Source organism: Calidris pugnax, unplaced genomic scaffold (assembly GCF_001431845.1).
Source record: "Calidris pugnax isolate Ruff unplaced genomic scaffold, ASM143184v1 scaffold52, whole genome shotgun sequence".
Lineage (NCBI taxonomy): Eukaryota > Metazoa > Chordata > Aves > Charadriiformes > Scolopacidae > Calidris > Calidris pugnax.
Window position 1 is genome coordinate 3,724,203 of NW_015090811.1, and position 16,458 is coordinate 3,740,660.

The window sequence follows — 16,458 nt, forward strand, 5'->3', positions numbered from 1 at the left end:
GGATTGAAGGGCAGGGAAACTGTTACCCTTTTTACTAGATGTTTTATCCGCTGCATTACTGTTATATGCAGGCCCAGATTATGAAGTGTCATTCTCCATGCAGCAGTTCTTTAGACTTGTTTGCTAATTTGATTTTGTTTAATACCAAAAAGACCAAATTAGAAGAAAAAAAGGAGAAGCTAATTCTTTCTTTTTTATGTCTTTTACAAACTGACTTTGTACTAGTGTGTCTGTAGCTTTGGCTTCTCTGCACTCATCTTTCAGCTGCTGAAGTCAGCTTGAGTTGTTATTTATTTTCTACAGACTCATCTATATTTTCATTAAGTAGGAAGTCTAAAAACACTAGAAGTGAATCAGGAGGTCATTGCTGATTTTGATTGCTAACATTTATTTTTGAGGTTTGGTTGCTAAAGCTGAGTACACGGAAACTGAGGAGCAGGAACTGATTGGAAAAAGTTATTTAAAGAAACTTCAGCAACGATATTTTGACAAAGCATCTCTTTTCTGGGGAGGGAAAAATACCTCTGTTGGGGAAAGCTGTCAAAGTGGTGGTGTTTCAGCTTTTCAAATCGGGACTTTGAGAGCGGAGAGGGACATGGAGTTGTTTCCTTATGGCCATAAAGCTATTGAATGGGGTCACAAATTGCACTGTAGCCTTAGATCCCCCTCTACTGTGTTACATTTGTTCTGGAGAGACAGAACAATTGTCCATAATTCAGGTAATGTGAAAAGTAATGGATGCATTATTAACAAAACAACAAGAAATAACGAGAACTCCACGGATGTTTTCAACTCCTGTTTTCTTCTGCATACTAATAAATTCCTTTGGCTGGATGTGCTTTTGAAAAATGAGATTGCTCCTCGTGCAGCAATCCTCCAACAAAGTGGCCAAGAGGGTAAAACACCTTCTGTTGGGTCTTGAACACCTGAATCTTGGTTCTGTTCAGTCCACATTAGTATGTTGTGAGTTGCAATGTAGTAGTTTGGAGCCTTTTCTGGTCTCCTTAAAAAAATAAAATAAAATAAAAAAATCCCACCAAAAAAACCCCAAACCAACCAGTGAAAAACCCTACAACCTCCCCTCCCCCAGCAAACTCCCCCCTCCCAAAACAAAAACCCAAACAAAAAATCAACAAAAACCCCAAGCAAAACCCAAAACCATTTTTGAACCTATAATACTTTCTTAATTGAAGGCTGATTAAAGCTAATTCTTTGGACCATAAAATCATTTATTTCTACAAAATGATATTCTTCTGATGACAAGTAGTTTTCTGACAAAAAATTGTAACGAGCTGTAATTAGTGCTTAGAAATAAATGAGAACAAATATACTTTGTTTCCCATTAAGCTCCAAAGTGGTGATGTTTGTGTCTGATTTATACCAGAGAATCTTTGTAACTGGTGAAAAACTGTTTGCACCAACTAGGCTTGGAAATAAAACTCGGACAAGGCAGAGGGATGTGGGATGAGAATCTCATCCAGAAGGAGTAAGTCTTTCTTGGGTTTTACTCACTGGTCAGCCTTCTTTGTTGGAGAAAGGAAAGAAATTTAATTTCAAGTCCTTGTGAACACCCCATTTCAGTAAGTTGGGCTCAGTCTTGTCCCTGCTGGCACTCAGCTGCCCCTTCGTTAGTGCATCATTTGCATAAACACTGAAAACCTGTTTCACTGTGGTTTTTTAGACTGGTTATCCTTGGTTTTGTATTTAATCCCTTTTAACTGTAGAAGAAAATATATTTTTTCCCCATTTCCTATTTTAATTGAGTTTGAAGGCTAAACAACTGCTTGTTATTTGGAGGCTAACCAAACAATGCCGTTCCTTTTACTGTGCCATTTTCCCTGGAAAAATAAAATAACCGTGTTGCTCTTCAAAACAAACAAACAAATAATCACTAACAGTAACCAAAACCACCCCAAACACCAGCAGTATAAAAACCTGAACATCAGTGTCTCTGCCCCTCTGGTATTGTGTGCACTGTCCCTTTTCTCCTAGAACTCCTGCCATTGTTGAAGGTGAAAGAGTTGTCATTTTTTCCTGTGAAAAACGTCACTCTGTCACAGGTGTTTAGTCCAAGGCACTTTGTGGACTCCTTTTCTCTTGTGATAAACTTTAAAACACTTAGTTATCAACTCCTACGTGTTCACGGAGCCTGGATCAGACTCATCGTAGCCATTTATGTAGAAGAGCTCTGCGTATTCCTGGTGCTTACAGTTCAGTTCTAGATAGGATTTGTATCATCTGTGCAATTTTACATGTAATAGTTATACCTCATTATTCATGTTTTTGAAACATTGAAATTATATTCTTTAGGGAAAAATAAACCCCTGATGCGTCGTTTTGTTACGTTTTTAGAGTATGTATAATACACTTGGGAGTTTGAAACATGTTACCAATAAAGAATGACAGCAGCTGTTAGCTGTTGATAGTACTTTTTTTTTTTTTTTTTTTTTTTATTCTATAAAATATTTAAATTTTTGTTTAATAAAAGCATCCAATGTCCTTTTTTAAAAAAAAAAACAACTCCCTCGGGCTTCTAATTCCCGCTGGCAAAGAATGACAGCAGCTGTTAGCTGTTGATAGTACTTTTTTTTTTTTTTTTTTTGCATTAATTCTATAAAATATCTAAATTCTTGAGTAGAAATGAGAATCTGAAAGCGTTTTGGCCAGCACTTACAGGAAGCCTGTGCTGTTTGGAAGGCTTTCAGTTGTGAGGGCCTTTCTGTAGGTGTGCAGGGCTACCCTAAAAAACTTGTGATAATGTTCATATCCTCTGGCAAATCTTGACACTGTTGGTGAAGAGCACTCTATTTCTAATGACATTAAACTTAGGCTCAGAGTCATCCGTGACAGTCGCAGTACGAAGCAGGGATCTCTTTGATGTGACTCGATGCACAGCATGAGATCTGTTTTCTCTTGTAGAACTGATCACTGTCATCATCAAATTATATTCCCATTCATTGTCTGCCTGACAAATGCACTCCTTAGAATCAAGAAACATTGTAGTTACTGTTCGGTAAATATGTAGAGTAACTTTTTCTTGGTTTTTCTGGGAGCAGAACAAAACCACTGCATTTTCACATTTGGGTCTTTCTAGAGAATGTGGATGGATTAAGAGTTCCTCCTTTGCAGAGCACGCCGTTTAAATCATCGCACACACGTGAGCACAACAAGCAGTTTTAGGGGAAGATAAACCCAAGCCAGCCATTTCTCACCATCAGTCCTTGTTGGAAGAGAGGGAGTGTGAAAAATCTTGAGTTTCAGTCCTTTTTGCGCTATTCCCACTTTGCAGGCTTCGTTTCAAAGGAAGAAGTATTTTCAGTGCTATCACTCTCATCTCTTGAATTCTTAAAAATATTTAAGAGTTAACAGAAGGTGATGTGAGAAAATGCTAGAACTTAAAACTACAAAATACTTTGGTAGGTGCTAAAAGCCTCAAATCAGAATCTTACTCTTTAAGGAGAGTGTGGTACTCAGTAGCTAAGAAGAATAGTTATTTTTGTTGCCTTAGACTTGTGATTTGTTTGGAATTATTATCTCTCTTTATATAGGGGAGGACATCACAGAATACAGTATTGAGGGTAAAAACTAATAATTATGTTTTCTCCCGTGTTTAGAAGTTATAATAATGTAGGTTATTTAAAGATTTGTGTTTTTTAAGTGACGGAGAGTTTGTGTTTAGAGAGGACAGAAATGCTTCAGATGTTTCTGTCTCATCAGTTAAATTACCAGATAAATTTTGCTTAGCGGTGCACAACTTCATTAATAAATAAACTTGTTTTTCTTAATTATGTCCTTTTACATATAGAGCAACTCAAGCTTGTTTGAATATAGAAACTCAGCACTAAATCACAAATTTCTGATGCTATTGGTTACACCACTTCCAGCGTAGTGCAGCTGGAGGTCAACGTTGGGATTTAGGTCTTTTAGTTCGTCATTGTTTGTTCCTATAAAATAGTGCTGTGGCTTCGCTTTGATTTTTATCATTAGCCATTGCAAATGTAAATGTTAAAATAGAATGAACTTTGCAGCTGGCAGGTGTACTTGTTCAACACATTGATCATGAATGTATCAGACACCTGCCATTTCATCTCCACAGCAGAAAAGAACAAATATTTTCTTAGAACTCAACTTGAAGTCTGGCTGGATAAGATTATCTGAACAGTTTGTGTCTTTGTGCTGGAGAAGGAGGGGGAGAGGAAAAAAATAACATTTTGTTTTATTGCTAAGCCCTTTCTGTTACACGGTCAAAACGGTCTCAAAAGGACAATGTTCAAGTAAAACATTTTCTTGGAGGTGATCTTTGTGAAAGAGAGGGGATGGGTGGGTTGGGTTTGGGGTTCCTTTTGCCAAAGGGCACCGCATCTGCGGGATCATCCCTCTCCCGGGAGGAGAGCTGGGGCTCAGAGTTCCCTTCCCACAGAGATTGGCTTGATAGTTACCGTTTAGTTTCCCTATGAAATGCAAATTCAGAATATCTTTAAAATCAGTTGCAAACTCACCGTTGGCATTTTGACTAAAACACCTGCCGGGGAAAGAGAAAATAGTCTTCAGATCCTTGTCTGCGTGAAAGCGAAAGGAAAGGGTGGGAGAGTCCAAGAGGAGACAAAGCAGCCTTGCCCTGAAGCACATGGTAATCGAAGGAGATCAAAGGATATGATGTCAGTTTATAGAGAAACAGGTCAGGCCAGCCCAGGTAGCTGGGGAAGCAGGGTACTAATTATTCACAGAAGAAAGTCAGGTATACGGTTACCGCGCCGCAGTCGAAAGTCAGGAGGTCAAAACTTGCACAGCAACCGAGTCAACTTGATCAAACGGCTTGGGTCCTTACCAGGGGGGGAGTTTATTGTGATCTAGAAATGGGGGAGAACGAATCTGGCGTCCCTGGTCCCCCCCAGCAAGGTAAGCACGTGCCACCCGCACAACGCCGCGCCGTTGGGAGGTTTTGGGGCACTGGGAAGTCTCTGCCTGTAGGAGCTGGAGGGGACGTGTCTCTGCATGTGTTTGGGGGAAAGGAGGAAATCCTCATCCTTCATCTCTGCAATACAGCGTGTTTCTTAAAGAAAAAAAAAAACAAAAACACAACGCTGCATGAATTTAGGAGGGGAAGGGAAGGTCTGATAAGATCGTGTAAGCATTTGGCACTGTATTGTCAACAAAGGTTGCTTTAAACTTGCGGTGGTCTGTGGATGTTGAGGTTCTGTAGCTTAGTTCAATCTTCTGTTGTTTCTTAAAGAAAAAAACAAAAACACAACGCTGCATGAATTTAGGAGGGGAAGGGAAGGTCTGATAAGATCGTGTAAGCATTTGGCACTGTATTGTCAACAAAGGTTGCTTTAAACTTGCGGTGGTCTGTGGATGTTGAGGTTCTGTAGCTTAGTTCAATCTTCTGTAAATATTTTTTTATGGGTGGGAAATGCTTTGCACAACTGTTTTGCACAAATGGAGCACCTGTTGCGCGTGAGCAGGGAATGGGAGCTGCATGAAGATGAAGGATATTCTCTCCTTTTTGCATTCTTGGCTTATTCCAGCTTGTTGCCTTTTATTTTTTTTTCTTCTGTGGGCTGTGCTAAGGTGGCACCAACACAGGAATGTAGAATAGCCCTTAATGCACTAGTGTGACTAGCTGTAAGAACAGAGTAGTCTGTCCTAGGTGTTTTAAATTTTCAGTAGAAGCCTGAACACAACAGTTCATAAATCTTGCTTAGTCCTTCTTTTGCAACATTAATGTCAAGTTTTTGCTTTGAGAAAGAATGTTTTCCCAGTAGCCCTTTTTTCTACCAACAGACAGTTTTAACGTGCCAGGAAATATTATCTTCCTGCAGAATTATTCCATTATTTTATCTTCTTAGCATTCAGTGTTTTTTTTCCCCCTGACATTCAACCTGTGCTTTTTTTTTTTTTTTTTTTTTGCTTGACTTTACCAGTCCCTTCCTGGCCTCTTTCTCCTGCTTTGCATACCAGCAAGGGATCGAGCTTTGTATCTATTTTGGGTTTTGCAAGAATCCTCAAGCTATTGTAAAATTTGCAAATGGTTTTCTGAGAGCTGAAATGGTAACTTTCTAGTCAATGAGAAGCTGTATTGCTATTTTTTTCCCCAAAGTTATTCTTTATAGACCCGCAAGCATGCCATACTGGGATTCAAATATGCTTCTCAGACCTGTATTAACTGGGAATAACTCTGTTAATGCCAGAGCAGATTTTGTTCACAGAGAACGTCTATTCCACTGCTTCTTTGGTGTGTGTTAATAAAATATGTACATACTATACAGAAAACATACACTAGTAAACTAAATTTTGATCCAGATCTTAATTTTGAAAAAAACATTAGTAACATTCAGTAATATACAGTTCTAAACACCATTTCTGGCTTGGTATTTTTCTTTCTTGTCTGTCTTCATTCAGGATCTGACTTGAGGTTATAGGGGTTTGCTGTTCGGAAATACATCCAGCCTAATTTTGATCTTATTTTTCCTGTTGTATGTGATGAGCTATTTCACTGCTGCTAGTAAAATCATATTGATAAAACTGATGTAAAACAATTTCAGGCCCATTGTATTTTATACAAGGAACCAAGTTTACGATTCTGACTTAATTTGTGCCTTTTCTCCATTAGTGTAAGTGAGCTTAGTCAAATGGAATTTCTCTTGATTTGCATTGGTGGAAATGGGACAAGAATTAGGGCTGCACATTGATACCATTTTTTAAATAAAAATGTTCTGTCCATGCATGCAAACACACACCCCTCTAGTATAATTTTTTTCAATTGCCATCAATCCGATGTACTGGGTTATTTCCATGTGTGCTTGTTTTTAGAAACTGTCCAAAATAATTGGTGATTCAACTAGTATTTTTTTAAGGGAGGAAAAAAAAAAAAAAAAAGGTGGAAAAATTAACATTATTCAAGATACCTGTCAAAACCACTGCTAGTGAGAGAACTTGCGTTTCTTTTCATGTTATTTATTTTTAGAGAACTTTGCGCTTGTGTGAGTTACTAAAGGTGCCAGATTGACAGCCCTGGAGGCTGGCTTCACTTAGTCATTAGGAAAAGAGATAGGGCCTGGGCAGCAGGTGCACAAACCTCCTCGCTCTTCTATTCTCACGTGTCCCGGTTCTGCCGTGAAAAACCCCTTTTTGAGTGAGGATCCAAGGGTTTGGGTCCTGTTCCCTCCTTGCCTTTCCCGGCAGCGTGTTCTTCTAAGGGCACAACACAATGGTCTTGTGATGCTGAGGGTTGTAGGCTAAAGACTGCACGGAGACCTTTGATTTGATTTCCCCAAACAGCCGTCAGATGGTGGAGGTGGCTGGAGGCTCCCAGAAGTCAGTAACTCTCGCCATCTGGTCAGTCAGTAAATAGAAGGTCACTCCGCCGTCACGGCAGGTTTGGTTTTTGCACCACGTACAGTAAGCTCAGAGAATAAATTAGCTCTCCGTTCGGTCCCTTCGTTAACTCTGCTACTTCTGTAAATGCTTCATTTCCAGGGAGGCTGGCAGCCTGGGTGTGACAACTGAAAAGAGCAAAGCCCAGAACAATAGGGGCTTTGACTGCCAGCCACGAACTGATTCCTCACTCAAGTGAGAGCTCTTCAAAAATGCACTGCGACTGACTGAGAGTATCTTGTATTTTTCTGATTTGTGGTGCTTTTGTTGTTGGTTGTTTTGTTTTTTGTTTTTTTTTTTGCTTTTAGAGTCAAGATCCATTCCTTCACATGAGCTGTTGTTTTCAGTCTTCCTGTGAATTAAGTACTGTTTACTAGAGAGTATGACAATATTAGCCCCCAAAGATGTAATTACTGTAAATTTTAATTTTATGATATTGTACATGAGTTGTAATTGATTTTTTACACTGTATTGTGCTGCGAGATGATCATAGTAGTTTGGCTGGCTTGCTAAGTGTGTGTAAATATGTGCTTTCCCATCTAGCCTGCAGAGGCCAGAGTTAAATTGACAAGTTCAAGTTAAAGTAGCTTATTTCACTTTTCGGAAGGCACCGTAAGTGAGCAAGAATGAGAGGAGCATTATTAATAAACTGCTCAGACAGATTTTTTTTTTTTTTTTCAGGGCTCCCTTATGTGCTGTTTATTAGCATATCTAAAGCATTTTTATAAAGGGTTTCATTATATATATCCTTAATACAAACATATGATTAAATAAGTATAATATTTCTTAAAATAATTTCCAGCAAGTTCCGATTCCTTCCATAATTAATCTGGGCTTTGGATGAGCTCCGAAGTGTGTGTTCCTTAGGGTTTGTTCTTGTGTTCTGATGTTGATTTTTAGATCAATGTATGTGTAGTCACATGAAACATTTACAGACCAGATCTAAACGAAGGAACTACTCCTTTTTTGCTGAGAAAGGTGATAGGAAGATACCAAGAGCTTGCAGAAAGAACACGGCATTCTTGCACAGGGCAGTAGAAGTCAAAAAGCTAATGTCTCAGAAAGTTAATTTCTTTTTGGTGTCTTTTTGGTCTCAAGCTTTCCTTTATTAATGAGAGAGGGCTTCTTGGCCACCAGGTTTACCCTTTCTTGCTCAGCTGTGTGAAGGACGATCTCGTTCCAGGTTTGTGTTTTTGAGCAGGATGCTGAATGACGCTAATGAAGGCTGTAATCAGCTGCAGTTATTAACTGGGGTTCTCTAACAAGAGGTGGTAACTCTGAAGTTTCATTGTAAAAGTGCTTCCTCCCCACTTTGTGTTCGATGACCTCAGCCCTCAGAACCGAGTGCCTGTTTGCTCTCTGGACAATTATTAGCAGAACATCATTGGGTCCCTTCTTGGGTCCTTTTGAATGATAATAGTCAGGGTTTCCTGTGACAGCATTTCTTACACAGATTGGCTCTATTCACCAACTGGGTACAGTAACAATGGGTAATTTAAAATAATTCATTTTATTGCTGCCTCCTGTAGATTTTTGACTTTCATTTCGAAGTGGTGAATCTAGAGAGCTGGAGAAGTATGTTCTGATCACTATCCCGGTGCTGTGAAAAATGCGAGATTCGAATATTCCTGCAGAGCCATCAGCAGCTGGATCAGCACAGAGCACTCTTTTGACTTCAGTTTAAGTCATTCCAACATTTTTTAGGTGCTTTTAACTCTTTTATCACAGGTATGCTATTTTTTTTTTTTAAAAAAAAAAAAAGCTTTGATTTCCCAGTTTCTATGTGCTCATCAGTCAGGGTTTGGGATTTCAGTTCTACAGAAATATCTTCGCTAACATAAGCATATTAAAACGGAGAAAACTGCATAAATTGAAGCATGAGAGCAGGGAATTTCTCTCCATTGGTAAGAATCCACTGCAGAACTGGTTATTGGACCCAAGACTTCCAGCTCCCAATCTGCTTCGTATTATTGTTGTTTTGCCATTATAATCCTTTCCGGTTCTTAGAGGTATGTTGCAGATGATTGCATCCTAATATATATGCCTGAAAATGAAACAAGATAGCAACATCTTGCTACAATAAATAGAACTGAAATTGAAAATGTGGTAGATGTATAGTAAAGGGATGATGTTTGCAAAGTGTCCGAAAGCTTTTCCTCATAATCTTGATCATAAAGCTACTTCAAACTTTGAAATTCTAGCAAATGTAGAAATAAACTCTTGTCGGCTGTAGGGTCTATCAGATTCAGGTATTTTTGAATGTTCTTCTGGAAGCATGTTTTTCCAAAAGTTGTTGGTTTTTCCCCCGATACATCGTTCTTCAGTGTGTGGGGTAAGTGTTATGTTTATTTTAGCTGCTCCCGTATCTTTTCTCTGAAAGTTTGTCACTTACTGGAGAAAAGTGAAGAACTGAGGTTGATGCAGAGGGAATATCAACGTGGTCTTAGCAGTTCAGGCAGAAGAATCCAAGGTTTACATAAACTGCTTATGGAGATATGACACTAGTTCATAATGTATAGAGTGCTCTGCATCCATAGTAGGTCCTGACAAGGTTTCTCTTTGCTTCTCCTTCAAGAACTGGAAGATTTCCAGAAGTGGCTGGAATTTTTTCCACTTCTGTAGAGGGATTGGGTTCCACGGTCCTGGTGGTGGTGAGGGGGTTTATTTTATTTTCTTCTTCTTTGCTTGAAAACCAACATCTCCACTGATTTCCACCACAAATGAGGTGGTACAGTCCTGGGACAGTATCCTAAAGCATCCTGTCTTGCGGTGAGCTGTTGAGATGTGCTTCGTCAAGACAAGCAAGGTTGCTTTCTTGATTGAAATATCATCATGATGAAGAAATTTCGAATTTTTTTCTAAGTGTATGTTTAGCCCCAGTTAGCAAGTAGGACCACACAGCCACTTGCTCACTCTACTCCAGTTTGGATGGGGGAGAGAATCGGAAGATTAAAAGTCAGGGAAAACTTGCAGGTTGAAATAAAGACAATTTAAGTAAAGCAAAAGCCATGCAAGCGAAGCAAATCAAGGAATTAATTGACTGTTTCCCATGGGCAGGAAGGTGCTCAGCCATCCCCAGGAGAGCAGGGCTCCATCACGTGTAATGGTGATTTGGGAAGACAAGAACCACCACTCAGAATGTTCCCCGTTTCTTCTTCCCCCAGCTTTATATGCTGAGCATGACGTCCCGTGGTATGGTACATCCCTTTGGTTGGCTGGGAAGTTGTCCTCTCCCAACTTCTTGTGCCTTCCCAGCACAGCATCTCGGTGAGATGCTGTGAGGAGCAGAAAAGGCCTTGTGAGCTCAGCAACAACACAAACCACCGATGTGCCATCAACACTATTCTCATCCCAAAGCAAACCACCCATGTGCCATCAACACTATTCTCATCCCAAAGCCAATGCATAACACCACGCCAGCTGCCAGCAAGCAGGTTAACTCCATGCCAGCAGAAACCATGACACATGTTCTTCTCTCTCAAGAAAGATGTGTGTCTTCTGTGTAGTGCCTTTGGGCCTTCACTGGTGCTAGGGTTCCATGCTTGCTGATCGGTGCCGCGGCTGCTTTGGCCTTTGTCCAGTTTCCATATTTCTGGTTAAATTTTGGTAAAATACCAAAGACCTCCTTAGCATTCCGGAGACTAAAAAGCATAACTTTAGGAAGTTAAGTAAGTTCATCCCTGTAGAAACAGTCATAGAAAGTGGAGCTGAGATTTTTAGCCGGAATGTTACTGTGAGTCTATAGTGCTGTGCATAGTTTTATAATAGCTGGCTTTGTCAATTTGTATATATATTCATCTTTTTTCTTCAAATAGTGCTTGTATAAAAGTGGCAGTTCTGCTGTCTGTGTAAGCTCAGCTTTATGTGCCTTCATAACACAATTAAGTTTTCCGCATTTTATTCCTGCTAGCGCTGCAAAGAGGGGCCGAGTCAGACTGCATTTGTTCTTGTGCTTCATCAGCAGAAATGTTTACCAACTTTCGAGTTATATTTTATTTGTGAAAATGCGATGAAAGTAATGGGGTTGCAGTGGTATCAGAGGATCAGATTAATTTGGCTTGTGTTGCTATTAGCATTGATTGAGACATATGAGCAAGAAATAATCCAGTTAGATTTTCACTGCCCAAGGCTGAGTTTTTAGGGCTGACAGGAAACAAATATACGTATTTTCACTTCTAAATTGAATATATTTGACCTGAAAGTCTGGGAGTTACAGTAAACCCAAATCATGGCAATGTTTGCTGTGCAGCAGAATTACTTCTCCTCTCTCCTCAGAGAGGTGATGCGTAGATGTCCTCCTTCAGCTGTGATCTCTTCTCCTTTGCTCTCCTTTCTCTCTTCAGGTCTCTTCTCAATATGCCTTGGGTGGAAGAAAGCATAGGTGAACTCTTCGGGTTATAAATATAAAGCCATTCCATTATTCCAGTAAATTAAATTACAGACACCATATTACTGCAGCTTCTGGGGTTGTGGAGACTCCAGTGCCTTGCACGCTCTCCCTGGGACAAAGGCTTCTTGGCCATCGAGCTCCACGGACCTGTAAATTCAGTTCTTGGTTAATTCATGGGCATTCTGGTTATCCACCTAGCTGTAAACTGTGGTGCAGCTGATGGTTAACTAACAGAAATTTATATAAACCCATGTCCTCTACATACCTAAACAACAAAATGTTTATAACTCTCACTTTGCTGATATAGAGAATTTTTCCTATTTACTGTTTCTATACTTACCAGATTACATGTAAAAACCATAAAATCCTTTATATTATCCATAAACATAATAAAAAATGCTACACTACATAACTTTGACTTAGTCAATAATTCTAGGCTTAGCCTGAGGGGTTGAAAAGAAAATTATTCCTGTTACAAATTTTAATTATGCCATAAACTTTGGGAAATAGCTATTGATCTTCAGCATCTGGCATCAGAAATGTTGCCTGCTTTTTTTGGTTATTTAGTTTGTGAGTAGCATTGTTATACAGGATAAAAATAAAAAATGTCAGAGGAGATGAAGATGTACCGTATGCAAATGAGAATATTTTGGTTTGTTTATGTACTAAAAATATTTTATTGCTGAAGAGTTTTTTTGTTTCTTACCAGATTTTTTTGAGCTATCTCCAGAGAAATTTGCATTTGAGATGCAAGAAAGCAAATTCTAGTTCTATCAAAGACCCTTTTTCACTGTGGGACCCTCTAATGTTTCTTGTTTCAGAGGTGCATTTAAAATTGCAGTTGCAATTTAGTTGACTTTTCTCTGTTGTGGAACAATTACAGTTCCAAGGGCCAGATGAGACAAAGGCTGGAGCCTTATTTCTGTACTTCTTGCCTTGAACCTGGGCTGTCAGATGATGGGTGTCAGTGTAAAAATGTTAAGTCTGGCTTAAAATAGTAAAATTGAAATTGTGACTTGAGGAAGGAGGAAGAGTTTTCTAAATGTGTTTGAATTTCAGAAGAGTGTGTAAGAAGAGTAGGAGGAAGAGTTTTTTTAAATGTGTTTGAATTTCAGAAGAGTGTGTAACGAGTATGGCATTAGAAATGCAGACTACCTTTCTAATCATCATAAGGCCTAGTGCCACACTTGTTGTTCCATGGCACATCTGCTTATGGTTTGTGAGGTTCGTCTGGAGGTGAAAGAAGAGGGAGAACTGAGGTGATCCCCAAAAATAGTCATTTTAGTTGACTGGAATTACAGGCTGTGCTCTCATCAAAATTTCACTGCAAGGATCCCTGAAAGCAGAGCAGCTCCCTTTCTTTGCCCCCATCCAAAATGGTCTTTGACGAGGCGCTGCTTGGAGCCCTCCTGTTGAGGTAAGTTGAGGAAGATGATCTTTCCTCTCCAGGAGAACTGAAGCTACAGAGAGAAAAATGGGTAAGAGAGCTCCGAAGAACTGGCCATTGGAAGGACAGTCGAGGGCAACTCACCATGATGGCAAAGAGTGATGGAGAGTCTCAGAATCCTGAGTAGGTGTTTTGGGACCAAAAAGTGCTTGCTTTCTCTCCAAATGTCTATGTCTTGTAAAGCGAGGAGGCAGTTTGTGTGGTCCTGAGAGTTGTGCCAAATTAGTGCTATTTTACTTGGGTCTGTACAAAGATATAGCAAATTTAATCTTAGTTAATCCAAATACTATGTTGGTACTAGGGAAAAAAACTAGGTAGTACTAGGAAGAAAATCTTGACTGTGAGGGTGGTGAGACCCTGGCCCAGGTTGCCCAGAGAAGCTGTGGCTGCCCCATCCCTGGAGGGGTTCAAGGCCAGGCTGGATGGGGCTTGGAGCAACCTGCTCTGGTGGGAGGTGTCCCTGCCCGGGGCAGGGGGTTGGAAGTCAATGATCTTCAAGGTCACTTCCAACTCTAACCGTTCTATGATTCCATGATCTGTATTAAAATGAAGGATGTTTCCAATGCTCTAGCGTGTGGGGAGGCTACTCAGTGAAGGAAACACCCAGAACACCCTTGAAAAATATTGTACTTTTCTCCCTGTTTCAGCTAGGGATAGATGCACCTCTGTCCCTTCTGCTTCTTTCACTTAGATTCTCATCTTTTCTCTTCATGCACCTTGTGGTGAGCACTGATACCAAACAGCATCTGAAGTTTCTCAAACTCTACACCTGTTGCAGCGATGCCATGACCTCTTATCAAATAAGTAAACTAAGGAAAGTAGGACAAAGATGACTTTGGAGAGGCAGCTTGTAGTGGCTGGTGCCAACTCTCCGGCAGGAAATTGCTCCCTTGTATGAGTATCTGCCAGTGGTGTATTGATGCTTGAACCCTTCTGGCTGACTTTCCTCTGCCTTGCCTTCAAAAAAGGGGTAGGAAAAAATATCGTCGAGGCTTGCAGGCATTTGAGGTGGCCAAAGTGACAGGTTGAGCTCCAGCAGGAAAACGGAAGCCTATTAAGAACACACAGAGACAAAATGTGTCGTGTGAACGTTGAGTGTTTTGTCGGGATGAACCTCGGTGAGGAAGGCAGCTGTGGCCCTTTCAAGGACACAGAGCAATGATGCAGTTTTTGAAGGCTTTCTATAGCAAGTTCTGGCTTTACATATTTTCATATAAGGCTAAATGTCTAAATCAATACATGTATCTGCATTCTTTTTATTGAGCAGGACTAAGGTGGCATCTCTGTGACTGCAGAGCCCTCTCTGGAAAATTAAAACCACCAACCCAACCTCAATTTTGTCTTCTCTGAAGAACCCTACTACTATTTGAATAATATATTTTTTGCCTGCTTTCATTTTATGAAAAAAAACTTAATTGTGTAAAATGTATGCAGTTTTTTCACAGAGGAAAAATCAATTGAAACACCCAGTTCTCTCTTAAAAACTTAAAACAGTTTGAGAACCCAGATTTGCAGTTACCCCGTAGCCATTTAATTTGGGCCTTGTACTCCAGAAAGGTTCTGCCATCCATGTGTTGAGCCATTTATTTTGGTGACAAAGGGAAGCTCAATACTTTGAAAAATGTAAGCTCTAATTTTTATGTACTCTTTTATGTATTGTTTCTGGCTGGCAGGTCAGATCTGTACTGCTGCCATATGCAGCAACTTAAAATTCATGTTGGTGTCTCACTGCAGTTCCTACGCTCAAGCCGCCACACCAGAAAACTATTAACTTTCAGTTAATGATAACAGAAGATGTTTTATAATAAACTGTGAAATAACCTACTCATCTGCAAAAGGTGTAAAGATTTTATATCAAAATGCAATTAACTTCTGCTTTTTTTGTTGTTGTTGTTTCTTTTTAACAAGCTGGTTATGTAAGACATGCAATTAGTTGGCTTTTGCTTTAGAGGGAATTTGTATTTGCTGTAACGTGGTGTCTGCTCCAACAATAGATGACTGCCGCTAAATTTTCTGATGTTTTCATAAAATCATAGAATCACAGAATGCTTTGGGTTGGAAGGGACCTTAAAGATCAAGTTCCAGCCCCCTGCCCTGGGCAGGGACACCTCCCACCAGAGCAGGTTGCTCCAAGCCCCATCCAGCCTGGCCTTGAACCCCTCCAGGGATGGGGCAGCCACAGCTTCTCTGGGCAACCTGGGCCAGTGTCTCACCACCCTCACAGTCAAGATTTTCTTCCTAGTATCTCATCTAAATCTCCCCTCTTTCAGTTTAAAACCATTACCCCTCTTCTTGTCACTCTACTCCCTGGTCTACAGTCCCTCCCCATCTCTTCTGTAGCCCCCTACTCCCTGGTCTAGAGTCCCTCCCCAACTCTTCTGTAGCCCCCTTTAGGTACTGGAAGGGGCTTTGAGGTCTCCCCGGAGTCTTCTCTTCTCCCGGCTGAACAACCCCAGCTCTCTCAGCCTATCTTCATAGGAGAGGTGCTCCAGCCCTCTGAATGTATAGAGATAGGCTCCTTTTTGGTAGGAAGATGAAGAAAGTGGTAGCTTGCATCTGTTACGGTGAGGTGCTGAGTTGTACTCTGAAGACTCAAAGCCACAAGATGGAATGAGACAGAAGACAACTTGTTTCAATTTTTGGCCAAATAGCACCGATGTAGGCTTGGGTTACTCCCTTATTTTGCTTTGTGCAAATCTCTTGCTTCACTTCTTACCTTAAAGGCTCATTTGAGATGGGAACTGCCTGAGCTCTGAGGGCACTGCGGGGTTAAAATCTGGCGATAACTCTCAAGTGCCTTTATCTTCGCAAAGGTAAATACGAAAGCAGCAATGGTACCTACTTACAGGTACCTTTGTGGTTTTAATTGGCTCAGTTCTAACAGTAGAAGAGGGCGTGCAAATGAAATGGAAAAAACCAAAGCCTTCTCAAGAAAAGGAAGCTTTTCTAAGACCTGTGTTTAGAGCGTGCTGAGCTATTAACAATCAAGAGGTAGAGAAAAACTCTTGCCATGAACGATGGGAACGGAAGGGTTGCGAGAGCAAGGTCACAACATGGAGAACGTGATAGTTTGTTCAAAAAACACTTGTGCTGCAGTTGTGGTGGGGTGTGAAGGCTGGTGGCTCCACTCACCTGGTTCCCACCTCCCTGAGGATGGTCCTTATTTCAAGCCAGACTTTTCAACCACCTCATTAGCCATCCAGCCAGACTGCTGTAGGCGCTGGGCAAGTAAGAGTGTTATAAA

General features: G+C 40.4%; 1 protein-coding gene and 1 long non-coding RNA gene across 2 annotated transcripts in view; one reads left to right on the forward strand and one right to left on the reverse strand.

The window, feature by feature from the left end:
* Positions 1–518: 518 nt before the first annotated feature.
* On the reverse strand, positions 519–4,567 carry LOC106886164. The gene is made up of 3 exons (XR_001411601.1): positions 4,500–4,567; positions 3,213–3,344; positions 519–1,003 (listed from the first exon to the last, which is right to left on the reverse strand). It is a non-coding gene; the product is annotated as an uncharacterized LOC106886164 (long non-coding RNA).
* A 241-nt stretch (positions 4,568–4,808) lies between these two features.
* NAALADL2 (N-acetylated alpha-linked acidic dipeptidase-like 2) overlaps positions 4,809–16,458 on the forward strand; it is a 390,920-nt gene continuing 379,270 nt past the window's right edge. The window contains exon 1 of the mRNA XM_014938872.1: positions 4,809–4,899. Coding sequence (XP_014794358.1) covers positions 4,857–4,899 — 43 coding nt within the window. The 5' untranslated portion in view covers positions 4,809–4,856. The remainder of the gene's footprint in view (positions 4,900–16,458) is intronic.